Source organism: Corvus hawaiiensis, chromosome 1 (genome assembly GCF_020740725.1).
Source record: "Corvus hawaiiensis isolate bCorHaw1 chromosome 1, bCorHaw1.pri.cur, whole genome shotgun sequence".
Classification (NCBI taxonomy): Eukaryota; Metazoa; Chordata; class Aves; order Passeriformes; family Corvidae; genus Corvus; species Corvus hawaiiensis.
In genome coordinates, this window is record NC_063213.1 from 86,094,774 (window position 1) to 86,117,764 (window position 22,991).

Below are 22,991 nucleotides of genomic sequence, written 5' to 3' on the forward strand. Positions count from 1 at the left end.
CAAAACCAAAGCATAAGGCCGACAGTTTCCCATTGGCAGCAAGGATAAATGTATCATTCTCAAGTTTTTAGATCGTATTAAGAATTAGAGTTGAACCCAAGTCAAAACCTTGTTCTGTCTTAGCACAAGTTGTCAGGAATTTTGTGTGATGTCCTGAAATTCATGGCTTAGCCTTACTCTTCTAGGAGATATTTATGCAACTGAACTGCTCCTAAGAAAATGGGCCAGCTTTGGTGTTTTGCAAGTCCCCACCTATTCCTGGTCAGTCACTGACAATGATGTCCTGCTTTCTTATCAAAGGTAATGCCTTATTAAAATGACAATCCTTGCCTTTAATATCAAATGCACAGCACTGGCTTTCAGGCAATGCAAGCAGGTATATGATGTTAAGTTGGCAGGGGTGAGGGGAGGAAGGAGAAAGATTCATTTAGCTTTCTTCTGTTCTACTCTCACAGCTCCACCTTAGGGCTGCTGTGACACTCGGGTGTCACGTCAAATTGAAGTTGGTAGTGACTAATCCTCTCCCAGAGCTTTGAGAAGCCAGCTTTGATTGAGTCTGTGAGCTTCAATAAGACAGCATTCACACCCCCTTGGAGAAATTACTAGCTTGACTTGTATTCATCTGCAGTCATGACAAGGAGGCCTAAAACTAACCCTTTGGCATAACATATTTGATGAAATAATTATAATATGAAAGTCATAGGTAATTAGTCCATTTGCTCAACAGTGTGAAAGGCAAAAAATTAAAAGTTACAGCTAAGCAAAACAATAAAAAAGGGCTTCTCAAGCACAAAGGAAGGAAGAAAAAAAAAAGTCATACTTTTACAGCTGTGCAGCATTATATTGTTCAAGGCCCCTGATCCTTGGTCCTACTGTAACTACATAAAAGTTACAAATACCCTGCTTCTAAGATGTATTTTAATATGAATTATAAAAATGACAGAAAGATTTTTGAAGGAGTGATATAAAAAGCAAATAAAGCTGTTAAAATACCTATAAATCTCTTAATTTGAAAGCTTGCTAGTTTTCTTTTTCTCTTTTTGGATCAGGTAGGCAAGAAATGAAAACACTGCTCTTTCTACACTGTTTTTTCAGTGGAATCAAGCCTTCATCCTACAACTTGTCCAAAGGTTTCTTAGCTAAAGGTCCAATATTTACCTCCTATTGTAAAATTGTCTTCCCCTTTAGATGAGATTTCTTCCTCTGAATCATGAGGGACAGGAGAACAGATGAGGATGAGCTACTGGTCTGATCAAAAGTGACAATTCCTGTGTTGCTATGCTCTATTTCACCAGAACTGTTCCTTCAAAGTAAATGTAGAGCACTGACTAACAGCTGCCTTTGGATCTGCAAAACTAGTGTTTGCTAGTTCCATGTGAGAGAGCAGACTGCAACCAACATTTTGTTATTGAGCAATAAAAGCCAAAGAATCTATCCCTCAATATCTTTTAAAAGTTCTTTTTAGGAAAGGCATTATATTTGTGTTTCCACTTACTGAAAAAACTCTACATTCTGTAATCTGTCAGATCCCCTAGACACAGGGTCTTTTTCAATTTTATTTTAAACAATATAAATTATAAAAAAACCATTTTCCTATTCCAGATGAATTCACCTTTACTTTAGTATTTAATTGTTAGCTTCTTCAGCCAGTTGCATCAAACTCAGGTAACTGGGGCAACTGAATGATTGGGAAAAGAATTTGTTAAAAATTAATAATAACACACTATCCAGAAGGAGAAAAGATGTGCTTGGAAGCCTTCAGAAAAGCTAAAAGCTCATTTAGGTATCGTGAACTAGAAATAAGTATCATAACTAGAAAACACTAGTGCTAGTTATTATTATTGTTGCTTGGTGGTCAGATTCAGTGTCACAATCCAGTCCTTTACAGAGGCTTTAGCTGAAAGTTACTCTAAAAAATGAGTTCATTACCTAAACTAAGACACTGATCCCTTTTCAATGTCTGATTAAAACAAATGAGCTCTCCCAACTACTGCAGATTTTATGCTCCAAGTGCAGAATGTATTTTCTAGTTTCTGTTGGGCAAGGTCTCTACATCAATGAACTTGGCACTTTGAGAGATTTTGGGGAATAAAAGGCCAAACAGGGCAAAAGGATCATGTTCAGCAATAAAAAGCAGACCACAGCCAAGGGCAGCAGGGAATCTGGCCTCCCATATAACCTGTTTAAACATATCTTGCTTCAATTTTCCCAGTTTGACCACAGAATTTTATAGATAAAAAAGCAGTCTTTAAAGAAAACAATAAAAAAGTGTTTAGTGCTCTAATTTTCATCTGTGACAGTAATTTTTTTAATAAAATTGAAAAATAAATTCACATAAGAAATTAACTTGACAAGAGACAGGTAATATGCACTCATCATACACAGAAGTCTAGGGAAATATACTGAAACAATCATCTTTATCAAAGCTCATCATGCATAGAATGTACCAGTCATTTTGATGACAGGTTACAACATTTGTTTGCCTTGACTATATATTTCCATGCCTTAATATGCTTTAATTTCTCTTAAGCATTTGATTCAGTTTTAACAAGATTGTCTTAAGCTTTTCTCTTTCATCTGCTTTGTTCTAAACGAACTCCCTTTAGTTTCCTTAAAAAATAATCAAGTATATTAACTACAAAGACTGTATTCAGTTGCAGGTTACGGTGTTGCTAGAAACCATGAGAGCAGAAATAGGAGATCTTAGCTGCCTTACCTTCAGCCGGAAACAGACCAGTCCCAAGACAACCTCAGCACAGATCTCAAACCTTTCATCCTGAAGGACTAAGCGTTCAAACTGATGCGACAGCCTGACATGCTGAGAAGAGAATGAGAGTATCTATATTGTATACATTGGATTCACCAAGAGAAAAGGTGTGCTGAATGATTTGCCATTCCTTTGCTCTGTTCCTTCTGCTGATGTGTGATAATATTCACATATTGCCATCTGTTTGTGTTAACTTCCATCCTGTTTATGACTTCCAGAGACCATATGGAGCCATTGCTGTCTTAGTATCTCAGTCTGTCAAAGGCAGTACTGGTCTACTTCTTGAGACACTTCAGCACAATTTGATATGATACCACATTAAGAGTAAATAATTTTAGGTAATTCTCCTTTAGTTTTTATGCCACTGCTAGTTTTGGCTGGGAATGGCTGAAGAGTCCAGAAGTCATTAGAGGGAAAGGGGGAAATGGACAGATATGCAGGGAAAAAAGGGTCACAGTTTCAGTGCAAATTAAGCTGGAAAGATACACTTTTTTTTAGAATAGCTCACTTAATATGAGAAATCTGTGAAGAAAGGGAGAACTTGCTCACTATTCTGACCTGGGTGCTCAGGTTCAGTTGAAAAGAAAGTTGATGGCAGTATTATCAGGAAAATGGATAGCAAATCTCAGCAAACCTGTTGAGAAGTTACCGAGGCAAAAATGAATTACAGGGGGCACCAAGCCAGAGCAATTATTTTGAAGCAGATGAACCCAAAATTCAAATAAATAGGAAAAATACCAACAGACATAGTAAAAACCAGCTGGGAAGTCTTAACATCAGTCAGTGATACTTGCACACTCACACCATGTTTTGCTTTGCTTTCTTCCAAGTAGAAAATTAATTTAAAAGCATTTTCAAAAAACCAACCCATATCCTCATCAGGTACCTGCAGTACTTTATCCAGTCCCCCTCTTACTGGCTTTGTCATTATCTTAGTGTTCACTATCATAAAAAAACCCAAAACCCCAACCAACCAAACAAAAAAGATAAGACTGCAACAGCAACCAGCCATTTGAATTATAGTTTGTCTTCATGCAACAGCCAGTCTATACCAAAAATTATCTGAAACATCTAAAAATCATGTTTAAAGGTTCTTCAGCTTTTATATATTTAGGATTGCAAATAGTTTTACAAAAAAAAAAAAACAACTAAGCCCATGCTTTTGCACTTTGACTTTTTGTAAATTCAAGGACAGCTATTAAACAAAAATGAAACATATCACTTTGGGTCAGGGTTAAACGTGGAATGTTTCATCTCAGAGGAACTTCTTCCGAAAGGACAAAACCAAGGCAAAACAGAAATAACAGAAAAGGAAAAAAAAGAAGGAAAAAAGGCCAACACATTTTGCAATCTTAATCATAGCTTTCAGATGGTTTTTTATTTCTTAAAATAGAAAAACATAGTTTAGATTGAATCAAAACATTGCTTCAAACCTTCATATTGCGCTTACTGGTACCCTATGCAACCAGCTAGTTTTCCTGTTGTTACCACTTCCGCTCTGCTGTTTGTTACATCCATTTATCATCTCCCTCTAAAATTAGCCTGAAAGCTCTTTGAGTCAGGAATGAGACCAGTAAAATGTCCAATCCCTTCCAAGGCGTTTGAATGTTCTGCTAATATGAAGAGCATGAATTTACAGCTGTGAAATCCAACCAGAAGTATCTGCATACATACAGATACTTGTATGCATAATAAGTGCATGAAAAACATATGTGAAATAGGCACAGGTGTTGCAATGGTTGTTTACTGTCTCCTCCTGTGCTCACGTTCTGTAGCTTTAACCAAACGTCTTTTACACAGCTCTGCAAAATTCTGCACTGCATGTACCGTGTCTTGGAAATCAAATCCATAAAACAAATCATGTTCAATGAGATAAGAATTTCACAACTGTCCAGCTGAATGTAATCACCACCTAAATTTCATCCAAATTTGTCTGGGTAAGAACTGAATAAAACAAACATTTAAGATTTGGCTTACTGTGAGAATTTTGTACAAGAAAACTCCAGACCCAAGCTATGCATTTTATAGCATGTACTTACGTCCAGTTTTTGAACTAAATGATTTTTCAGGAATTTGAAAGAAATAAAAGCAAGGGAAAATAGAAAATTTTTAGTTACGTCACAAAACAAAATTCTAGAAGTATTTTGCATTCATGTCTGGATGCAAATACTTATATCCACAGCAAGTCTTAACAGCCAGCAATAATTGGTAAAGACACTGGGGGGCACCAAGCGTTTTAGGTTTTACAGAACTGGAAGGAGAGAAAGTGGTGATTTAACTGGAGTTTCACGTGTACAGCTTTGCCTAAGTACAGTCACCCATGGCCCTGCACCTTTGAACCATAAGCTATTATCCTGAATTGCTCTTACAAAGATTGCTGCAACAGTAAAGTTAAATATTATTAAGCCTGGAAGATCAAGCCCTGTAAAACTGCAGGGCATTTAGGTATCAAACGTGCCTCTCTTAAGTCCAAAAACTGTACCCACGCTCTGGACATGAGTATGGCAGTAACTCACAGGAGGACACGTGTGACTTTAGTGCCTCAGCTTTTCAAGACAAGCAGGTACACTGTGAAAATAAAGTCCCGTTTGGAAAACTGCAGGCACGAAACTGAGGATAGGAAAGAAGGAGAAGTAAAAGACTGACAGGCTGCTCTCAGTTTTCTGCTGAATGTGTACATACCAAGCCTGACCTATGGATATCTTGAATCTCCAAGTACTTTTGATTTTGACATATGTGTCAAGCTGTGTCCCTAGCACCATTAACTAAAGTTGGCATTCAAATATTATTTAACTTTTCAAAATTATTTTATCTAGAGTTGTCATATGATTTAACATATGATTTAATTTATATGATTGTGTATGTGGACATACACAAACCAGCTCACATACTGTTTCTAGAAATACCATTTGGGCAATCCCTTCATCATGTGGGGTTCTCAAAGTGGAATCACATGGACTGTGTTAGTGTCCTGAAATATCTTGGTATATAGGAACAGAATTACAGCCCCAGTCATTACAGTGAAATTTACCTGATTGAGAAAAAGAGGCTTGTAAGGAATTTTTATGTGTCACTATTATCGCAGGCAAATAACCACTGCTTTTCTGCAGTGAGAAAGGAAACAAGGGATCTAATTAAATTGGTTATTCTGGATAAAGGGAAATGTCTTACATAATAATAGGAGCAGTAAACTTGCAAGGCACTAGAATGTGGTCTCTATTTTAAAAAATCTGTATTCTTGTAAATATACTGTGAATAAATAGAAATAAAAATAAAAATCATTATAAATATAAATATAAATATAAATATAAATATAAATGCTTCTGCACTGACATGTTCAAGCTGAATTTTAATTTCTGGGCAAAGTCTTCAAGAGCTAAAATAGTTTTTGATTGCAGGGAGCTTCTCTGAAGCATCAGAGTACACTACTGTGTATATGCAGATAAACATACTGGCCTAGTCTTGATCACTTTGTACTTTTCCTCCTATAGATTTCACCTCTTTGCCTGCCTTAGCCTGCATCCCACTACACTGAAGGAAAATGCTGTCAAAAGAGTCTTCTTAACAGCCACTTGGACCGTGCCACTCTCCAGTTTTAATGCTATCTCTAGCATTGCTGTTCTTTACAGTTCCAGTTTCTTGGACTCTACTGTTAATTTTTAATGGAATTCATTATCCTCAGTACACTGATTACTTCTGGTCCTAAGGAGGATTCAGCTGAGTCAGAATATTCATAGGGATTGCATACAAAAACACACTAACTCCTAAATGTCTCAAACTACTTTTGAGCTCTTTGAGAGGGCTTAAACCAACAAAGGAATAATAAATAGATGGTCAAGCGGTTTGCAAATGGGCCATTTGGATTTCACATTTATACGGACTCTGAGTGGTTGACATCAGTCCAGAAGACTGTTGTTGTTGTTGGTTTTGCCCTCTTTTTACATCTCCTCTGTGGCTTTGGGACTTACCTCCAAAATTTGTATTCGTCTCTCCCCACATCCTTCAAAGATGACTATCCTCCCCTTTACCACTGCTTTAAAACCTATACTTTGCAATAGGTTAATATGACATGCTGTGTGTGAAAAGAGTGCATAACCGGAATGTTTGGAAAACAAAAAAAATTCCTGTATCTAAATCCAAGTCACACATTCTCATCTCCTGGGAATATTTTAGTTCCTAAATGCCATCCTCAAGTAAATGCCAAGTTGCAGTGGTTATCCAGTCATTTTGATGTAGACCTTAAGGCTGCAAACACAACAAACATATTTTCCTTAAAAAACACTAATAAAATTTTAGTGACAGTTCACCTCAAGAAAAGAAGTTTGTGAAGAGATAGTTACAGATGTCTTTGGTCTTCCACCCAGAAACTTGCTAACACACAACAAATAGGGTGGCTTCTTAAGGATAAACAGTGTTTTTTCCATCTATATAATGTCAGAAAGCTCACCACTATTGAAAATCTCAAATCCCTTTGTAAGTAACACCAGGCTGCACAAAAGAAGCCAAACTAGAAATCTATAAACACTGCACAGATCTTCCTAGAGTTTTCCATGACTTAGGAGCAAACATAGGCATCTCCTTCCCCAGATTCCAGCCTAAGGAACTGTTTCAAACCTCTACTCTTCTGCCCGACTCTGTTATCCTTTCCCCGGGGCAACTCCTTAATAATACGAGATTGGGGGGGGAGAGAGAGAGAGACAGGGAGAGAGGGAGAGAGAGAGAGGGAGAGAGCGCGCTTCTTCCTGCTTCCCCAGCTCCAGCACCTCTGCTCTCCACTGGAAGGTTGCAACACCTGCCTCTGCCACTGTTCCTGGGCCTCTTTTCATTCTACATGTCCACTCTATCACCCACTCAAATGCATCTCCAAATCATAATATACTGCTTCAGAAATACTTCTGGCACCTACAAGGCTTCCCTTAAAACCCAGCTAAAAGTCCCAAGTACACAGGAGACAGTACCATCCAGGAACTGCCTGGGACTGCCTTGGCCAGCAATGGGAATATAAAAGCTGCTACTTGCAAGATGCTACAGCATGTTTAAAAGAAAGCAGCTTCTCACGGCCAGGCATGCGGATGAGCAGTGTTAAAGTTCAGTTAACAAGTGAAGCTAAATTCCAAATTATTTTTCATTTGGAAAGTTGTCTGTAGGTTTAAAAATTTAAACCAATGTTGGGCTGGTTTAGATACTTCATTACTACTCTACCAAAAGAAAAGTCATCACAATCTACCTGTAGCTCATGATAATTCCTGAGAAGAGAGGAAAAAGTACAGGATATTAAACACATTTTTAATTTTTATTTTGCAGCTAGCGATATAATTTTACCAACATAGCTGAAAAGTCATAAGAGATACCTTAAACTCTGCTAGAGCAGGGAGCAAATGAAACACAATTATTTCTTGAAATTTAAGTTCAACAGAGGCTTGCTGGAGATACAAATTACATTTTTTTTTAAAGATGCTTTGGAACCCACTGAACCAGCATTCACTGGGAGTGGGCAAGGGGGTATGAGGAGAAATTACTTTAATGGTTCCAGCTTGAAGATGTATACAGTGAGCCAAATTCTTCACTTAATTATCCCTCTTTCCCTTTCATAACTTATTTTTATATTTATACTGAAGAACAATTTAGTCCTTAATGAAATATAAACCAAACACACTCATTTCAACAAGCCCTTGGAAATCTTAGCTGTCTGAATTACCTTTACAAATGAGGAAAGATACAAGGGTCTTACTTTGGAATCAGTATCTTTAAGAAGAGATTCATTGGCTTAGCCTTCCTGAACTGTATTGTGATAGAAAATATGAAAGCTTGGTCCTCAGCTATGATTCTATGAAGACACGCAGCTTTTGCCTGGACAGTCCGGGAAATACCTGGGACACAGGGAAAGTGGGAATTTGTTGAATGTAAATACCAACCTGTGGGAACCAGCCTGACAAAAGGCCATGCAGTTGATATGAGTCTTTCAACCCTCTATTTTCCCAGTGAGAGATTTAGCCCTACTTAAAAACAGCATCATACTGCAATAATTGCAGTCGCAAGAAATCTAACCAGAGAGAAAATGCTACTAGGAATGGTAGTGGTAATACTAATAAAGGGATAATAAACCTCAAATCAATTTTTCATCAAAAGGATATGTATCAGATTGATACAAGGATGATTGATACAAGAACATCAGGATTGCCACAGCTGCCAAAATTTATTTCTGAAAGCCTCATTAAAGACAAAAATCTAGTTTTGGTATTTGTAGAGTTGAAAGCTTTAGTGTGATTAAAATAAGAAGCAAAGAGGGTACTGTCTATCCCATAACCTTTCCAAATGAAAAGATACTTCCTTCTACAGTGATTTTACAAGAGTGGAAAAAGCCTTTCTTAGGAATTCTTCTGTTTAGTACCACAATTGGAAAGAATGTGTGTCTGCAGGGAGTTTGGTATGCTAGGCTAGGCCCTTAGTTAATGGATATTTTTGTAAATATTTAGAGCCAAGTCATGGATCTCCCCTCACTAGAGGTTATCCTGAACTTCATAAAGATAAAAGCTATGCTTGAATTTGACTTTGCCACTACAGAGGAAGTATATATATAATTTAGACTGGCGCCACATATGTTTTTTAGTGATTAAAAAAACCCCCTTTTTACATCAAGAATGAACTTAATACTTATAAAAATATTAACAAACTGTAAATTGTACACATTTTTTTTTAAATGTATTTTAAACAGGAAAGAAAGCAACAGCAGAGGTAGACATGCCAGATAAGTCACTGTATCCCTTAATCATAATCTAAACATGTTATCAATGCATGCACATCAATAATATAATGAAGAAATGAATATCCATGTGTTTCCACAACAAAACCATGGATGTGCTCTGGCTTAATTTGAGAGGGAACTATAGTACCATACTGTAGAAATTCCAAATTCCTAGACTTTTCTTTCCTGAAGACAAGCACAAAATAGACGGCACCTTTAAGCCTGCCATGATATGAAATTGTGACCTTACATGGGGCAAACGAGCAGCACCCCTGTTGAACTGAGCTGCCTAAAACTATTTCCTGTGCTTTCTGATGTGTACAGAAGTCATGGAAAGTAGATAGATGGCCAGCTCATTTTCCCTTGCCGTCCCACCACAGGGTACCCAAGAAGGCAATTCCCAGTCACCTTGCGGATGTGCTCCTGCAGCCCCTTGACCCCGTACATCCTCAGCACAAACCAGAGCTTCAGGGAGCGGAACCTCCTGCCCAGGGGGATTTGCCAGTGCTGCAACCAGAGAGAAGAGCCCATGTCAGAAGTCACCATTGCAGTGAAACAGCAGAAAGTATGTTCTGCCATGGTTTTGAAGTGAACCACATTCCACATCCTATGGGCAGTTGCCAGAGGTGGGTCAAATAAGCATAGAAATATCTATTCCTGGTTTATTAATCCCTGTTTATTAATACCATTTAATATTCAAAATTTTCAAATTAAAATTGGCAAAGGAAGTTGGAGTCAGAATGAAAGGGCCATGAGGCAAACCAAATTTTCTTTGTGGATCCTAAATTCTCCTCAAGGGCTTTAGAAAAACAAGTATCTGAGAAACTCATGTACATTGGCTTGTTTAAAGTTGTGGGGCTAGCATCTACAAAGACAGGTATGTTTTCCATTTCAAAACAACAGTGTTTCCATGGTAAAAGATTAAAATAGAGATGCCTTAAATTTTTTTTCTAATTGTGTTATTCACTATGTTAAAGAAAATAAAACCCAAACCCAAAACTTTAGGAAATTTCTTTCTACTGCCTAAATCTAAAGATATTGCACATGCAAGACAATTTCTGCCTTTAAACAATATTTTTTTCAAAAAACACAACCCCAAATTTCTGTTCAAGGAATGTTAAAAATTTAGAAAGCTGCATCCTTCTTGAAAAGAAACATAAAGTTTGGAGGTTTATGATAGTAATGAAAAAATAAAAGTCCTAAAAATACCAGTCTGTACAAGTAATAGTAATAATTATTACATTGGTACTGTACTTACCCGATAATCTGTTACAAGACCTGGAAATTAAAGAAAAAATGTTCACATTGCATCATCATCACAACAGCCAAAGACTTCAATCATTCTAATGTTATTGAAAAAGCTGCATCTTAGCTGTCCTTTACATCTGCAACAAAATTCAGCATCATCAGTGTCACCAGGACCACTAAATATCTAGCTGGGTACTTGGCAGCATGTTAAATGAAGGTGCTTTTAATAACCTTCATTCCTTAGCTAGTCAGAATATACCACTAGCAAACAGTTCACAGAAGAAACTATTTTCCTTTCTGTTATACTGCAGATACTATGGAGATGACAGAATAAATACTATGTTTATTTTCTTCCTGTAGGGAAAACAAGCAGTAGATGAAGCAACTATTATTAATTTTGGTTTAAACAGTTTGCAGGATCCCCAGACTCACTTCATAACTCATGCTCTACTATGAAATGTCATCACCTTTACCCTACTGTACTGGTAACACTTCTAAAAATAATCCACTTTTAAATACCTTTTATACTCATACATATATTTGTTGCTAATTCTTCAACATGTCTAATACGTGGCTGGAAAAATTCACTCAGAATTTGACCTGTTCCTGCTTGGAGAATAGTATTCTGCAATTTCTTATGGCTTTTCTTCTGATGTAGTGCAAGCCCCTTACAAACACAGATGGACTAAGCCACAGAGCAGTCCAGGGAGGCAAGCAGAGGGCATTATTAGTTATCCTTTATAGAAGCACATGGTGTCAGGATTCACCTACCTTTTTTTTAAATAAAGGAATTAAACTGATTTCACAGTAAAGGAAACTTGAACATAGTTAGTTACTTGCTGTAAGTCAGTGACAGAAATTAAACTGACGTAATATTTAAAGCACTTCTTTAGGAAGCATCTGCTTAGCCTCCTTATTCTGCTTTATTTCTCTGCAGTGGAGTATAAGCTTCATAGGAGAATATGTACTTGGATTCCTTGGGAAAATGCTAAGTACTCCTGGAACTGTCAACTGGAAGGTTGAACTGTAGCTTCTGAATTTGACCAGTCTATGGCATTTACATAATTTTCAGCCTTTATGTTTTCTAGGAAAGAACAAAAAAAAGACTTTTTCCTGTGTTACAAGCTCTCTTGCCAATGTCCTCTCATTTATACAGCCAAAGCATAGGAAATAACATGGTCCTTCTTTCCCTGTAACAGAAGGCCATTGGGTTCTTTAACCTGTTACTATGTTGGTTTCCAGGTGGTAAAAAACCCCAAACCCACAAAACAACCAACAATGATTAACCTGTTCCTGAACTTCAGGAAATGAATATGGTTGTCTCTGCTTGGTAACAAGGTAAATTGATAACATTCATATTCTTCTGCAGCCAATTGTAGCAGCCATTTCTGTTTGATAGCTGCAGGACTGGTAGCAAAGAGAGTAAAGCAACTGGTGACAGATAAATAATCCTACGCTCCTGTAAGGGGCTGGTGTCTAATGATCCACAACAACGCCTTTCCCAAGCTGTGAAGCAGAATGTAATCAGTGATTAGTCCTTGATTCCTTGATTACAAGCCTTAGTCTTACATCTGTATTTAACCAGGAGGAATTGCATTGTGGGAGTGTATGTGGTGTTCACAATAGAGTATAAAGCTGCATTCTTCTAACACTGCCATGAGGATTTGACCTATATCCTGGGTTGCCAGGCAAGCTAGTATAATCTTCCTGGTGTGATGATGCAAATCACATAAAATTATAATTAATGACAAAATAAAGACTCTCCCCTTGGGGACACATATAATTGCCATATGGTTATTAAGAGTAATTGCTCACAGATAGAGATATTTTTCCGCTCATTTAAATTCTTGAGTGAGAGATGAGTGAATTCAGAAATACTACTTCATTTACTTAGTAAACCAGGATAGGAATTCTGAGACCTGAGAATGCGGAGAATTCAAGATCCTCCATACAAGTCATATTTCCAGGAGTGCTGACATTCCATAAATCACACAGGGATCAATGAGTACTGCAGCATCTTCGTGTAGCAAATTTGACTGTGTTTAATTGAAGGCATAAGTGTGGGTTGGAAGTTTAACCAGAGGCATTTGCATTTGAAAAGCGTTGTCCAACTCTTCAGAGAATTGATATTGAAAGGGAATGGAGCATAGAAAAAAAATTAGCATTCCTAAACTGCTAGTAATCAGCTGATCTCTTTGAAATCATTGTGTTAGATCACATAATATGCTATCACCCTTCTGAAGGCAAGATGAAGGCTAAAATACTCTTTATCCAACTGGGGTGATAAAGTTTTCAGGTCAACTAGGTGGCCTTACTGAAACCACCTGTTTTTAAGAAAGATTTGATTTTCTTCAAGTGTTATTTAACCTAGGTAAGACCTAAAGTTTTTGTATCAGCACTGTCAGTTGTCCCAAGAACATATTTTCATTTTAGTTAAGGCTGGATTTTCTTCTCCTGAAGAGAAATATTTTTTATGTATGTTAAGTAAAAGATAGTGCCTTAAGTGTATTTGCTGTAACTTCTATTTTTCAGTAAAAAAGGAAAAAAAAAGTATACATTCTTTTCTTAACAATTAGAGCCTTTAGAGGGTGAACCTCAGCTCCAGAATTACTACATGTTCCTGTTTGCTGCACTGTTCTATGTTTGCATTGCTTGGAAATGGAGGAAAACAATAAAATGCAAGGTTTATACCAGTTCATGATTAAGGCACATGAATCCATTTTTCCTAGGGCTTTTTAGTGAATAGTGGAATTCTGGATGGTATTAATTTAAATGTCAGTGAGTTCATAGCCATAACAGGATACACTTCAGTACACAGATGAGCACCAGCAATTCCATGAAAATGATGCAGTTTAGCATATGGTAAAACCTTCTACAGATGATTCAGCCTCTTGAGAAAGTTATGATGGAACATCCACCACATGTTGACACTGCACTGCTATGACCTTCTTCACAATTACTCTGTTAATAAACAAATGTGTAAAAATGGGCTTCAGGAGGGCAAATACCGCTCTGCAGTTGCTAGGTATGTGCAAGGACCAGCACAAATCCACTAAGGAGCTTTGTACAGAGCCTGAGATTTGTAAGTTCTTTGTGAGCATTTTGTGAAGAGCTTTCATGAGCATTTTGTACAAGACAGATAGTCCACTCTTACCGCCTTTCTCTACAGCCAGTGTAAGAGCATGAGGGCTACAGCATAATGTCCCAGAAAGCTATCACTCAAAAGCAGAGCACAGACAGCAAACACAGTTCACCCCTTCTTTGTAGTTTCAGGGAGTGTTTGCTCCTCACATGGGTTTCTGAAAAATTTGAATCAGAACTTGCATGAATAACTAAGAAAAAAAGTCACAGAGCTTAGGAACTCTAAAACCAAATCAGATCCTGAAATCATTCTGGAGAAAGATGTGGTGGGGAAGACAGGTTAAGGAGCTTGTTACACAACACTCAATAATACGTTTATCTGACAGCCAAAAGATCATAAGAATTTTCTCAACACTCCTGCAATCAATCAGTGGTAAGTCTGAAACTGGGGAAATCCCAATACAAAAGTAGTAATACAATGGTTTATGAAATTACTTTCCTTCTATTGCTTTCAACTAACTAAAATCTCACTAGACATGTATTTGCACTTTAATGAGCTTAGCTCCCTAGAGTGCTCAGAAAATGGAAACAGCCTCCTAAACAACTTGAGTAGTTTAAGGATTGGCGTTTTCATCTTAAGTCCTTTTTTTGCATTACATAACAGAGAACAAACAAAATAACAATAATCTCATTTAATTACAAAATTACCAGACTCCTGATGGTGATGCTGCAGGTAAAGAGGTTCTAATTTAAAGGCACCTATTAAATCTGATCTTTTTTTCACCCTGTATAAAAAAAGAAAGAAATCAAATTGAGAAATTTAAGAATAAAGACTTAAGGGATTAAATTTCCACAAGAAGTGAAGTAAAATTGAATGTGTTTAAACTGGCATATTTCCTGAGCACAGCCTGTGCCATTTTCAGTGCTTTTTCACAGCCATATCAGTACTGTACTTACAAGTAGTTAAGTGTAAGGCTCAGCAGGAATGGGCAGCATGACTGCACGACTGCATATTTAAAAACAGACAAGAAACAGACATAGAGGATCTTTTTATGGTGATAGACACTCACACCAGAATGTGAGACTAGCTGAAGCAATGTTAATGTTTGCAGTCAACAGAAGTTGTCTTGAAATTACTGCAGTACAAAGCTGCGTGGGAAGAGCTGTTGCTTCCTAAACACCGCACAGATCGCGCTGAGGCTGCGGGGGGTGCTGGCCACTGTCTCTCCGTGCTGCTGGGGAAGCAGCAGCAGCAGCAGCCACCGGAAGGGACCAGCCACCCAGTCCTGCCTCAGGCTCCCCTCTTGTACCACCCTGCCATGAGCTGGATCCAACACACAATTCCTGACATTCTACAGCACAATGCTACACTGGGAAGCATAGCTTACTATTGCCAGCTAGGGGTGGTGTGACTGGACTGAGGTTCAAAAGCCAGTGTGTCCTTTTTAGGGAGAATAAGCTATGTTTTGCCAGTGATTAACAACAAGATTTTTCTGGTTCATGCCTCATGTTGTGTAAGACTGACTCACCTCCACAAATGTTGGGGTTTATAGAGGCAGAAGAAGAAACCATAAATCAAATAGGGAAAGACTGTTACATCATTAGATTATGCCTATAAATATATTACAAAGTAAGCAAAAATCATATCAGCACAGGGATACTCTAAAAGACAAAAGTCCAAAGCTTTTTTCTGTGTTTTAATGGTTTAATATAGAATTGTAAATTTCTAAGTAAAAATCTAATTTCCAATATTTTAGTGTGTATGTATAAATGCACAGGCCAGTACATACTCCCACTCTCATGCACATTTAGACTGTGGTCATAAAACATCTTATTCAAACAAACAAAAAGCCTTCCTCTCCCTAATGGTCAGGGAAGTACCAAGGTAAGAGCCAAGTATTTGCCTTCAGGTATGGGAAGTACATAACTGAAAATAAGTAAACTTATGCACATGACACTAGTAACAGATTTTCAGATAAAATAAAAACAATTAATAACCTAACTATTGCTAGAAATGTCCTGTGGACAAAAGGAAGAAAACATTAACTGAAAAGAGGTTTAATTAGGATAAATATTTTTAACAAATTCTAAGTTGCTCTACTGTAGTTCATTTGAAATATTTGATTACTTTGCTATATTCGTGTTTCAGTAGCTCATTCTGTATGCAGCTAATCCAAGTTACAAGCAATGTGCTTAGCTGTTTTGTGAGAGCTTAATCTCTTCTCCTGTAAGATGCTGTATTAAACAATGGAACAGATGACTATTCTGCAGGAACATCTAGCTTAGAAGACACAAAAATGACATGGAAGTTTCCGTAGGCAGGGCACGCAGGAAGGGTGCTGCTGCATTCTGCAAGTAGGTCCACACCTCAGGCAAGTCCTAAGTGCTCAGGAGGTCCCCACCAGAGTGCTGAGTGCTCCAGGTCTCTGCCATAATGGTGGGCACCCACCTCAGAGCCAAGCCCAGTGTGTCTACGGAGGCAGCCCGTGAGAAGTCTGATGCTGCCAATCAGGCAGAACTGGTAAGGAAGGAGACATCAGTACAGCTGGTAGCTTGCAATGGATGCGCAGATACTTCTCCTGGAGAAAAGGCTGCGACCTGCACAAAGTGTGGATGACCTGTTGTGGCAGGTGGCTGCATTACAAGACACAGATAATAGGCTGTGTGGTAGTAGAGGGACTGAAACAGAGCTAGATGTGTGGCTCCAGAACCATACACCTACAGTAGATAACTCTGAGCTTGAGACACCTTGGACAAAAGCAGGGCTCCAACCTCCACCCTCCAACATTCAGACCAAAATCAGGTATGATGCTTTAGAGGTTTTTGATGTCTGTGAGCAAGGCAAACAAGGAGAATGTACACCAGGAGGACATGGTGGTTACTGTAAAAAGAAATGCTGAGTGACTGTAGTGGGCAATTCCCTGTTAAGGGACTCTGAGGTACCCATCCACCAGCCTGAAAGATGTTCCTTGACTACCTCTCAAGATGAAAATCATAGGGCTAGTGATCTCCAGAAGTCCCTCCCAACCCTAAAGAATCTGTGATCCTGTGAATATGTACTTCACAAATGATACTGGTAAACTAGAATTGTTTTAAGGCTAATAGACCAAGACCTAGCTTAAGTAGCACAGATTCACATATTAAGTACTCATAATACAAAATGCACAACAAAAGTCCTGGTGAATAAAGTGATGAAAATCTGTGAGGAGTGACTTAGATGAATTGCACATCTGCAGCTTTTAACTGCCTCTCTATTTTGTGCATTTTTAGTGACAGATAAAAAGGTGACCTCATATTATGAAACAACAGGAAAATTTCACTTCTGTTTGTGTTCAAGTGGATCGTTCAAATTTTTTCAGTTGAAGTCAGGAAGTGAAATACAATTTCATTTCAAGCAGTTTCCAAGGCCAGGCTGGATGGGGCTTTGAGCACCTTGGGCGACTAGAAGGTGTCCCTGCCCATGGCAGTGGGGTTGGAAGTAGATGACCTTTAAGTTCCCTTTCAACCCAAACTATTCTGTGTTCTATGATCTACAGGTAAGTATTTCCTGTAAGCACCTTCTTTCAGTTACTGAAACACCCTTCCCAATCAAAAGTTAACACTTAAACCCTGAAAAGAGTAATAAAAATCAAAAATACCAAGACTTTGCAAAATTATTATTTTTATTCCCTCTGAATGAAGATACTTCTTCCTATTTTATAATATTCCAGGGTATCAATTAAACAAGTCAGGCAAAACTGACTGTAGTTTCAAGACAAAGTCTCTAAAGGACTGTAATATTTGAATATAGAAAATACACCCTTCTTGGACTGGCTGTATTAAATTCCTTTTTATAGGAAATTGACTGCTCTTTTCTGTACATCAGGAAGTCTGAGAATATTTTACAAAAGGTTTATAATGAAATTGCCTCCAAATCTGAAATGACATCAGTGCCACATATTGCACTGAGTAGTTTAATAATTACATTACAGATCTAACGGGTAGATTATTTTAATCAATTTGCAGCAAAAAGAAATGTGAATGTTTACTGGGGAAAGTGCTGAGGAGTCTGGGTTATTTTGAAGTCTGCCCATCAGTGGAACTCAGATTACTTTGATTCTGAAATGGTGTTCAGTGTTTGCTGAACTCTTTCCATACTACCATAGTATCATGCTTAATACTTTTCATGGATCCTAAGAGGACTATGTATCCTTCACAGTTACTTTTTCTTATCATCCTTTATTGTTACTTTTCACCTTCTCAGGGAGTGTAACAGTAAAACAAGTGAATTCTGGACATGGGTCTTAGAATTAGCTGGACAATGGACTTGGCTTTAAGTCAAAGAGTTTAAGTGTACATTTATTCTGTATTAAGTGAATAACCCCTATACATAAATGCCTTGCTGAATTGAAGCCCGAGTGGCTTTAGTTGTGAAACTTTTACTCTGAGTAAGGAGACGTTGCAAGATCTCTTCAGAGTCCTTGTATTGGAATCTTCCTACCTATGAAAACAAGCATTTTATGCAATGGTTTATCTAAAAAAAAACCAACAAGAAACAAAATGCAGACAAATACTTTCCTAAGTCTAAAGTCTAAGCTTTACTAGGAATAACCTAAAATCATCTGAGATGGGAACTCACAGTGTGATTGCATATACCTTGTTTTACTGGAAAACCAGGTAAAATGCCTTTAACATAGTTCCACAGAGTTTTCAGGGAAAGCAGAATTAATGAGAAACTAAACTGTTAGGGAATAGACAGTGGTTCCTAATTGTTCTACAAGCATCAAAGAGAATGATAGTGTATTGTCTTATTTGCAAGTGGCTCTGTTTTTAACAGTGTCTTTGAGTGATAAGAAAAAGATGGGAGGAACTAGCAAAGGAGTTTGTTTCATCATCTTCCTACTTCCTTATACACAGAGACACAGCACACTGTGGGGTGCTGCCACTACTGATGAATTAAGGTCAAAATGTAAGCCATCTACCCTAAGGAAAAGAAAAAAAACATAATGTATTGGAAGATTTGAAATGACTGCACCAGCTGAAATATTAAAGTAAAAACCATAATATCTAACCTGAAAAGTCTACTTTGCCAGGGAAATTAAAAGGGATGAAGGTTAACCAAAAGCAACTGAAGGACCATTGTCTTACATTTATTCTTCTTTTAAATAAGGTGACCTATTTCTGGATGATGTTTTGGAGTCTTCTTTTTTTTTGCTTTTGCAAATTTCCTTCTATTATAACTGAAATTAATATTTTCATTTATTTTGATAAATAGTCTGCATTTGTTGAATAGCTATTTTGCTAATAAGTATCATTAGTTGCGATGCTGGTAAGCGTTTAGTTTGGGACAAAATAGGATCATCTACTATGGAATGTTCTTAACAAACCCATGCTATTATTACTGCCATGATACTTTGCTTTGTTTGAAAGTATGTCTGTGAGTTTCTATTTTGGCATCTTTTAATATCAAAATGTTGTCTCTGGTGTCATCTGGGAAAATTGAAAGTCACTACAAAATTGCATAAATAGTCCTTTTTGAAATCAGCTGCTTTTCATCAGCCAAATCTTAAAACATTTTTAGAAAGGCTTTTAAAAGAATCAAAGCTCAAACCAAAAGAAATTTTATGGAAAAGCAAGAGAAGAAAAAAAAAAGCCCTGTTTAGCATGCTGTTCATTGCACTGATATCTTTAAAGTAAGGTTTTTTATTTACATTTTAAACAGCCCCAAAATGGATTACGTATAAATCTGCAGACTTTTTGGGACTTCTCTCTCTTTCTGGAACATAATGCAGAGCTCAGGCCTATTTCTAAGTTTCATGGTTTTGAACCTTGGATTAAATGAAAGTTTGAATTCTGTAAATGATTTATAAGAGTTAAAGCTATCCAGTTCTCCTCATTTCAATAGAGAAATGTAACTAAATGTCTACTGCTAGAAAGGAAGACTAATATAACCCCAGTTTTGTCTTTTGTAATGTTTCCCTTTACTGTAATACTTACCACATAGCAGAGCAGTCAAAATTCACTAGGAGCCATTTGTGAGGATTGAAGTTAAATGAGTCTGCAAACTGAGAATAGATAAATAAAAACAGAATTATGAAAGAGAAAAGGATCCACTTGCTAATGATACAACTTTGTCAAATTGTCTGTGTAACTATGAATCAGTTCCTGAACTGGGTCTTTAAAATGTTCATACTGATGTCACCTTATTTAGAAACTGCTGTAGTTCAATCTTCATTTATTTTGGGAGTGGAATTCACGTTAGGTATGCAGTTAGGCTAGTGGTATTATCAACATTACGAGCACTTGTTTACAATTACACTTTCTAGATACGTATATACGGAAAAGTATATATCTTATTGTGAACTAAAATAAATAAATAAATCTGCATACTCAGAAACATTCACTGGGGTTCATATCACATTTTCCAATAACAATTCCCTAAGCTTTCTATTTCCAAGAATATTAAAATAATACATGCAAAATTCAGATATATAGCAATAAATTATATATGTAATTCCGAATCTGCACATCATATTCCTTCAAAAAATTACAACTGACTAGGAATTTTTTTTTTCTTTTTTTTTTTTTTTCTGACAGAGTATTTTCTTTCAGTAGAAATTATTGTTTCATTTAAATCAAAAGAAAAATGACCAAAGAGTAAGCACTCGCAATACATATTTATACACCATGTGCCTGGCCTACTTTACTTGACATATGTTTAGGTGGGGCATCAGAAGAAACGCGGGTGGGTAAGATGGACCCCATGTGGGAAAGGCTTCATCCATGTTTTCTGTTTTAACAAAGGCAGAAGTCACCAGCCTTAAAAAGCCTGGGATGGGGACCTGGCAGCATCAAGGTCTGACTATTCCATATAGCACTTTTCTGTTCTCATTTGCTTCTCATAACCTTCCCTGTCACCTATAAACAATTAATAATTGCTCTAATAAGAGAATATTATCTGTCTATCTATCTATCTATACATCCATCTAGCTATCACCCTGTACTATGCAAGGTAGGAAACCTATTCATGGTTGTTAAATATTTACTCTTATGACAAATGCTAGCCCAGACAAGGGATGCTGTTTCATTTCCTTCAGGAACCAATAACAATAATTTTAAAAATATTCCCCCACAGGAAATTACAACAAGCTTCATTTGCTGATAAGAAAGAGACAGAAAGAAATGTTTTATTTGTGAGGGGGTTTTCCCTCCTCTTCTTCATTAGTCACTGCCTATCAGTGCTGTGTTTAAACTTCTGGCTTTACCAAACAGTAATATTTTCTCCACTGACATGGAAGACAAGGACTTATCTGACTGTCTGAGGGGAGCAGCAGGAAATTGAAGTATTCTTATCTAAGCAACTGAATGCCAAGTAGCTCAGCAAGGCGGCGGAAAAGGAACAGCAGTGCTGTTGGGGGAGTATTTCATTTAGGTCTCCTGGTTATTAAACCCTGTCTGTTTGAGATACAGCTACTGGCTCTATACTATATGATTTTCAGGATGTAAGAAAAAGAACAGACATAATGAGCTCATTAATTTGTCAAAATTATTATTTTTTTCCTCTTTCTTTGTGTAATGTAGAATTAGGATGTCACAAATATGTCTTTAGCGACGTTTGGGAAAAAGTTCCTCTTTTCTATTTGTTGATTCAGTACTACTTGCTATTCTGAATGACAAACTTCTTATAGAGAGGTGCTTGCATACTCCCAGTATAAACCAGTAAAAATTTAAGTAACATAATAGAATACACAGGGATTTGTAGTGCAAACCGAGGTGCAGCTTACTCGGAGATTCTGGAAGAGCCATTAATCTTGGGTGCATAAGAAACCCACAAATTCTATGAAAGAGCAAGGTTTCAGCAGGCTGCTAGAGAAAAAACACTCATTCACCTCCACTCCATTTAAAAGATGCCTGAATTCAGGGCAGATGAAAGCACTCCCCGCATAGGCTGCATCAATATGCATCCATATATTTTCCTTATTACCTAAAAAAATAATTGAAGGAAATAAATTAAACAGCAGATTAAAAAGCCCAATTAATTTGCATGAAACCAAGTGCCTGAGAGATTTCTCTTTGATGCTATTATTTTCCCAATTTAAAATTAAATTAAGAGATTAAATGTTTCCACCATCTGGGTTTTCATTAATATATAAAAATGTATATATAACGTATTCTTTTTCCTTCCCACTTCTAATGGAACAAAGTTACAGAACCATAGAATATCCTACGTTGGAAAGGACCCAAAAGGATCATCATCTCTAGGTTTCTCTTACTAAAATTAAGCAACATAAATTATTTTGTGGTTTTGATTTAAGAACCATTATAAAATACACTTTAAAAAAAAACGTATCTAGAGATTTAGCTATCGTATCTATGGTAATAAAACTACTTTAACAGAAGGAGCTAGAATATTAGCTGTGCTCCCCACTTCTAACTCATGAATCACAAACATGTTTCTAAACAGTGTTTTTTACATATTGATAAATGTGCATGCACATGCTTTTGAATTATGTGCAGCAAACTATTTATTTCAAGGACAGAGACATTTATGCAAAAGCAAGCACTGACATGCTAAGAAAGTGCTACTTTTGATTAATCACTGAATGGTTTCTACAGAAATATTTTGGCATATGAACAGCTCACATATACTCTGTAATTTAGTATTCACAGTCTACTAGAGATCACTGCTTTAATGCACTCAGTAACAATTCTGGTCTACCAGTTGATGGCTGAAGCCCACATAACATCTGTAAACTGGTCACCAAATAATTCTGATGGTTATTTCCACATAGAGAGGTATATCCATTGCGATCTGCAGTTGGGCACCAAGTTCATGCTGAAATTTGCCTTCTTGTGAACAAAATTTTGGTTTTGCATGAATTTCTGGGAAAAGCTAATAAAATACTATTCACAGCATCCACAACTTAGGTTTATTTGAACACATGTTAAAAGTTTAACTGATTATCTATTTTTCTATATATACTTGGTTTCAGACACTGCCTTTATATCACAGGACTACTGCTCATGTATGCTAAGGAGAAAATTAAGCAGAAAAGCTAGCATGAGACTTCTGACTTCACTGCCATGGTTCTGCTGGGCTCTGCTGCACAAGCAGGGGATGACTGAGGTGAAAAACGATTACTTGCTATGCCTAAACTTATTGGTGTCACT

The 22,991-nt window shown here is 37.1% G+C and overlaps 1 protein-coding gene across 7 annotated transcripts in view; it reads right to left on the reverse strand.

Annotated features, from left to right (window-relative positions):
• The window catches only part of DDC (dopa decarboxylase), a 77,289-nt gene that overhangs the window by 9,669 nt on the left and 44,629 nt on the right, over nt 1-22,991 (reverse strand). For 6 of the 7 annotated variants that reach the window (XM_048312602.1, XM_048312583.1, XM_048312564.1 and 3 more), the window contains 6 exons: nt 21,710-21,804; nt 19,818-19,885; nt 14,550-14,626; nt 10,771-10,790; nt 9,921-10,019; nt 2,717-2,818 (listed from right to left, as the gene is read on the reverse strand). In XM_048312602.1, the coding sequence (XP_048168559.1) occupies nt 2,717-2,818; nt 9,921-10,019; nt 10,771-10,790; nt 14,550-14,626; nt 19,818-19,885; nt 21,710-21,804 (461 nt within the window). Of the gene's footprint in view, nt 1-2,716; nt 2,819-9,920; nt 10,020-10,770; nt 10,791-14,549; nt 14,627-15,398; nt 18,322-19,817; nt 19,886-21,709; nt 21,805-22,991 lie in introns of those variants that run through there. The other variant, XM_048312611.1, reaches the window with a different exon arrangement.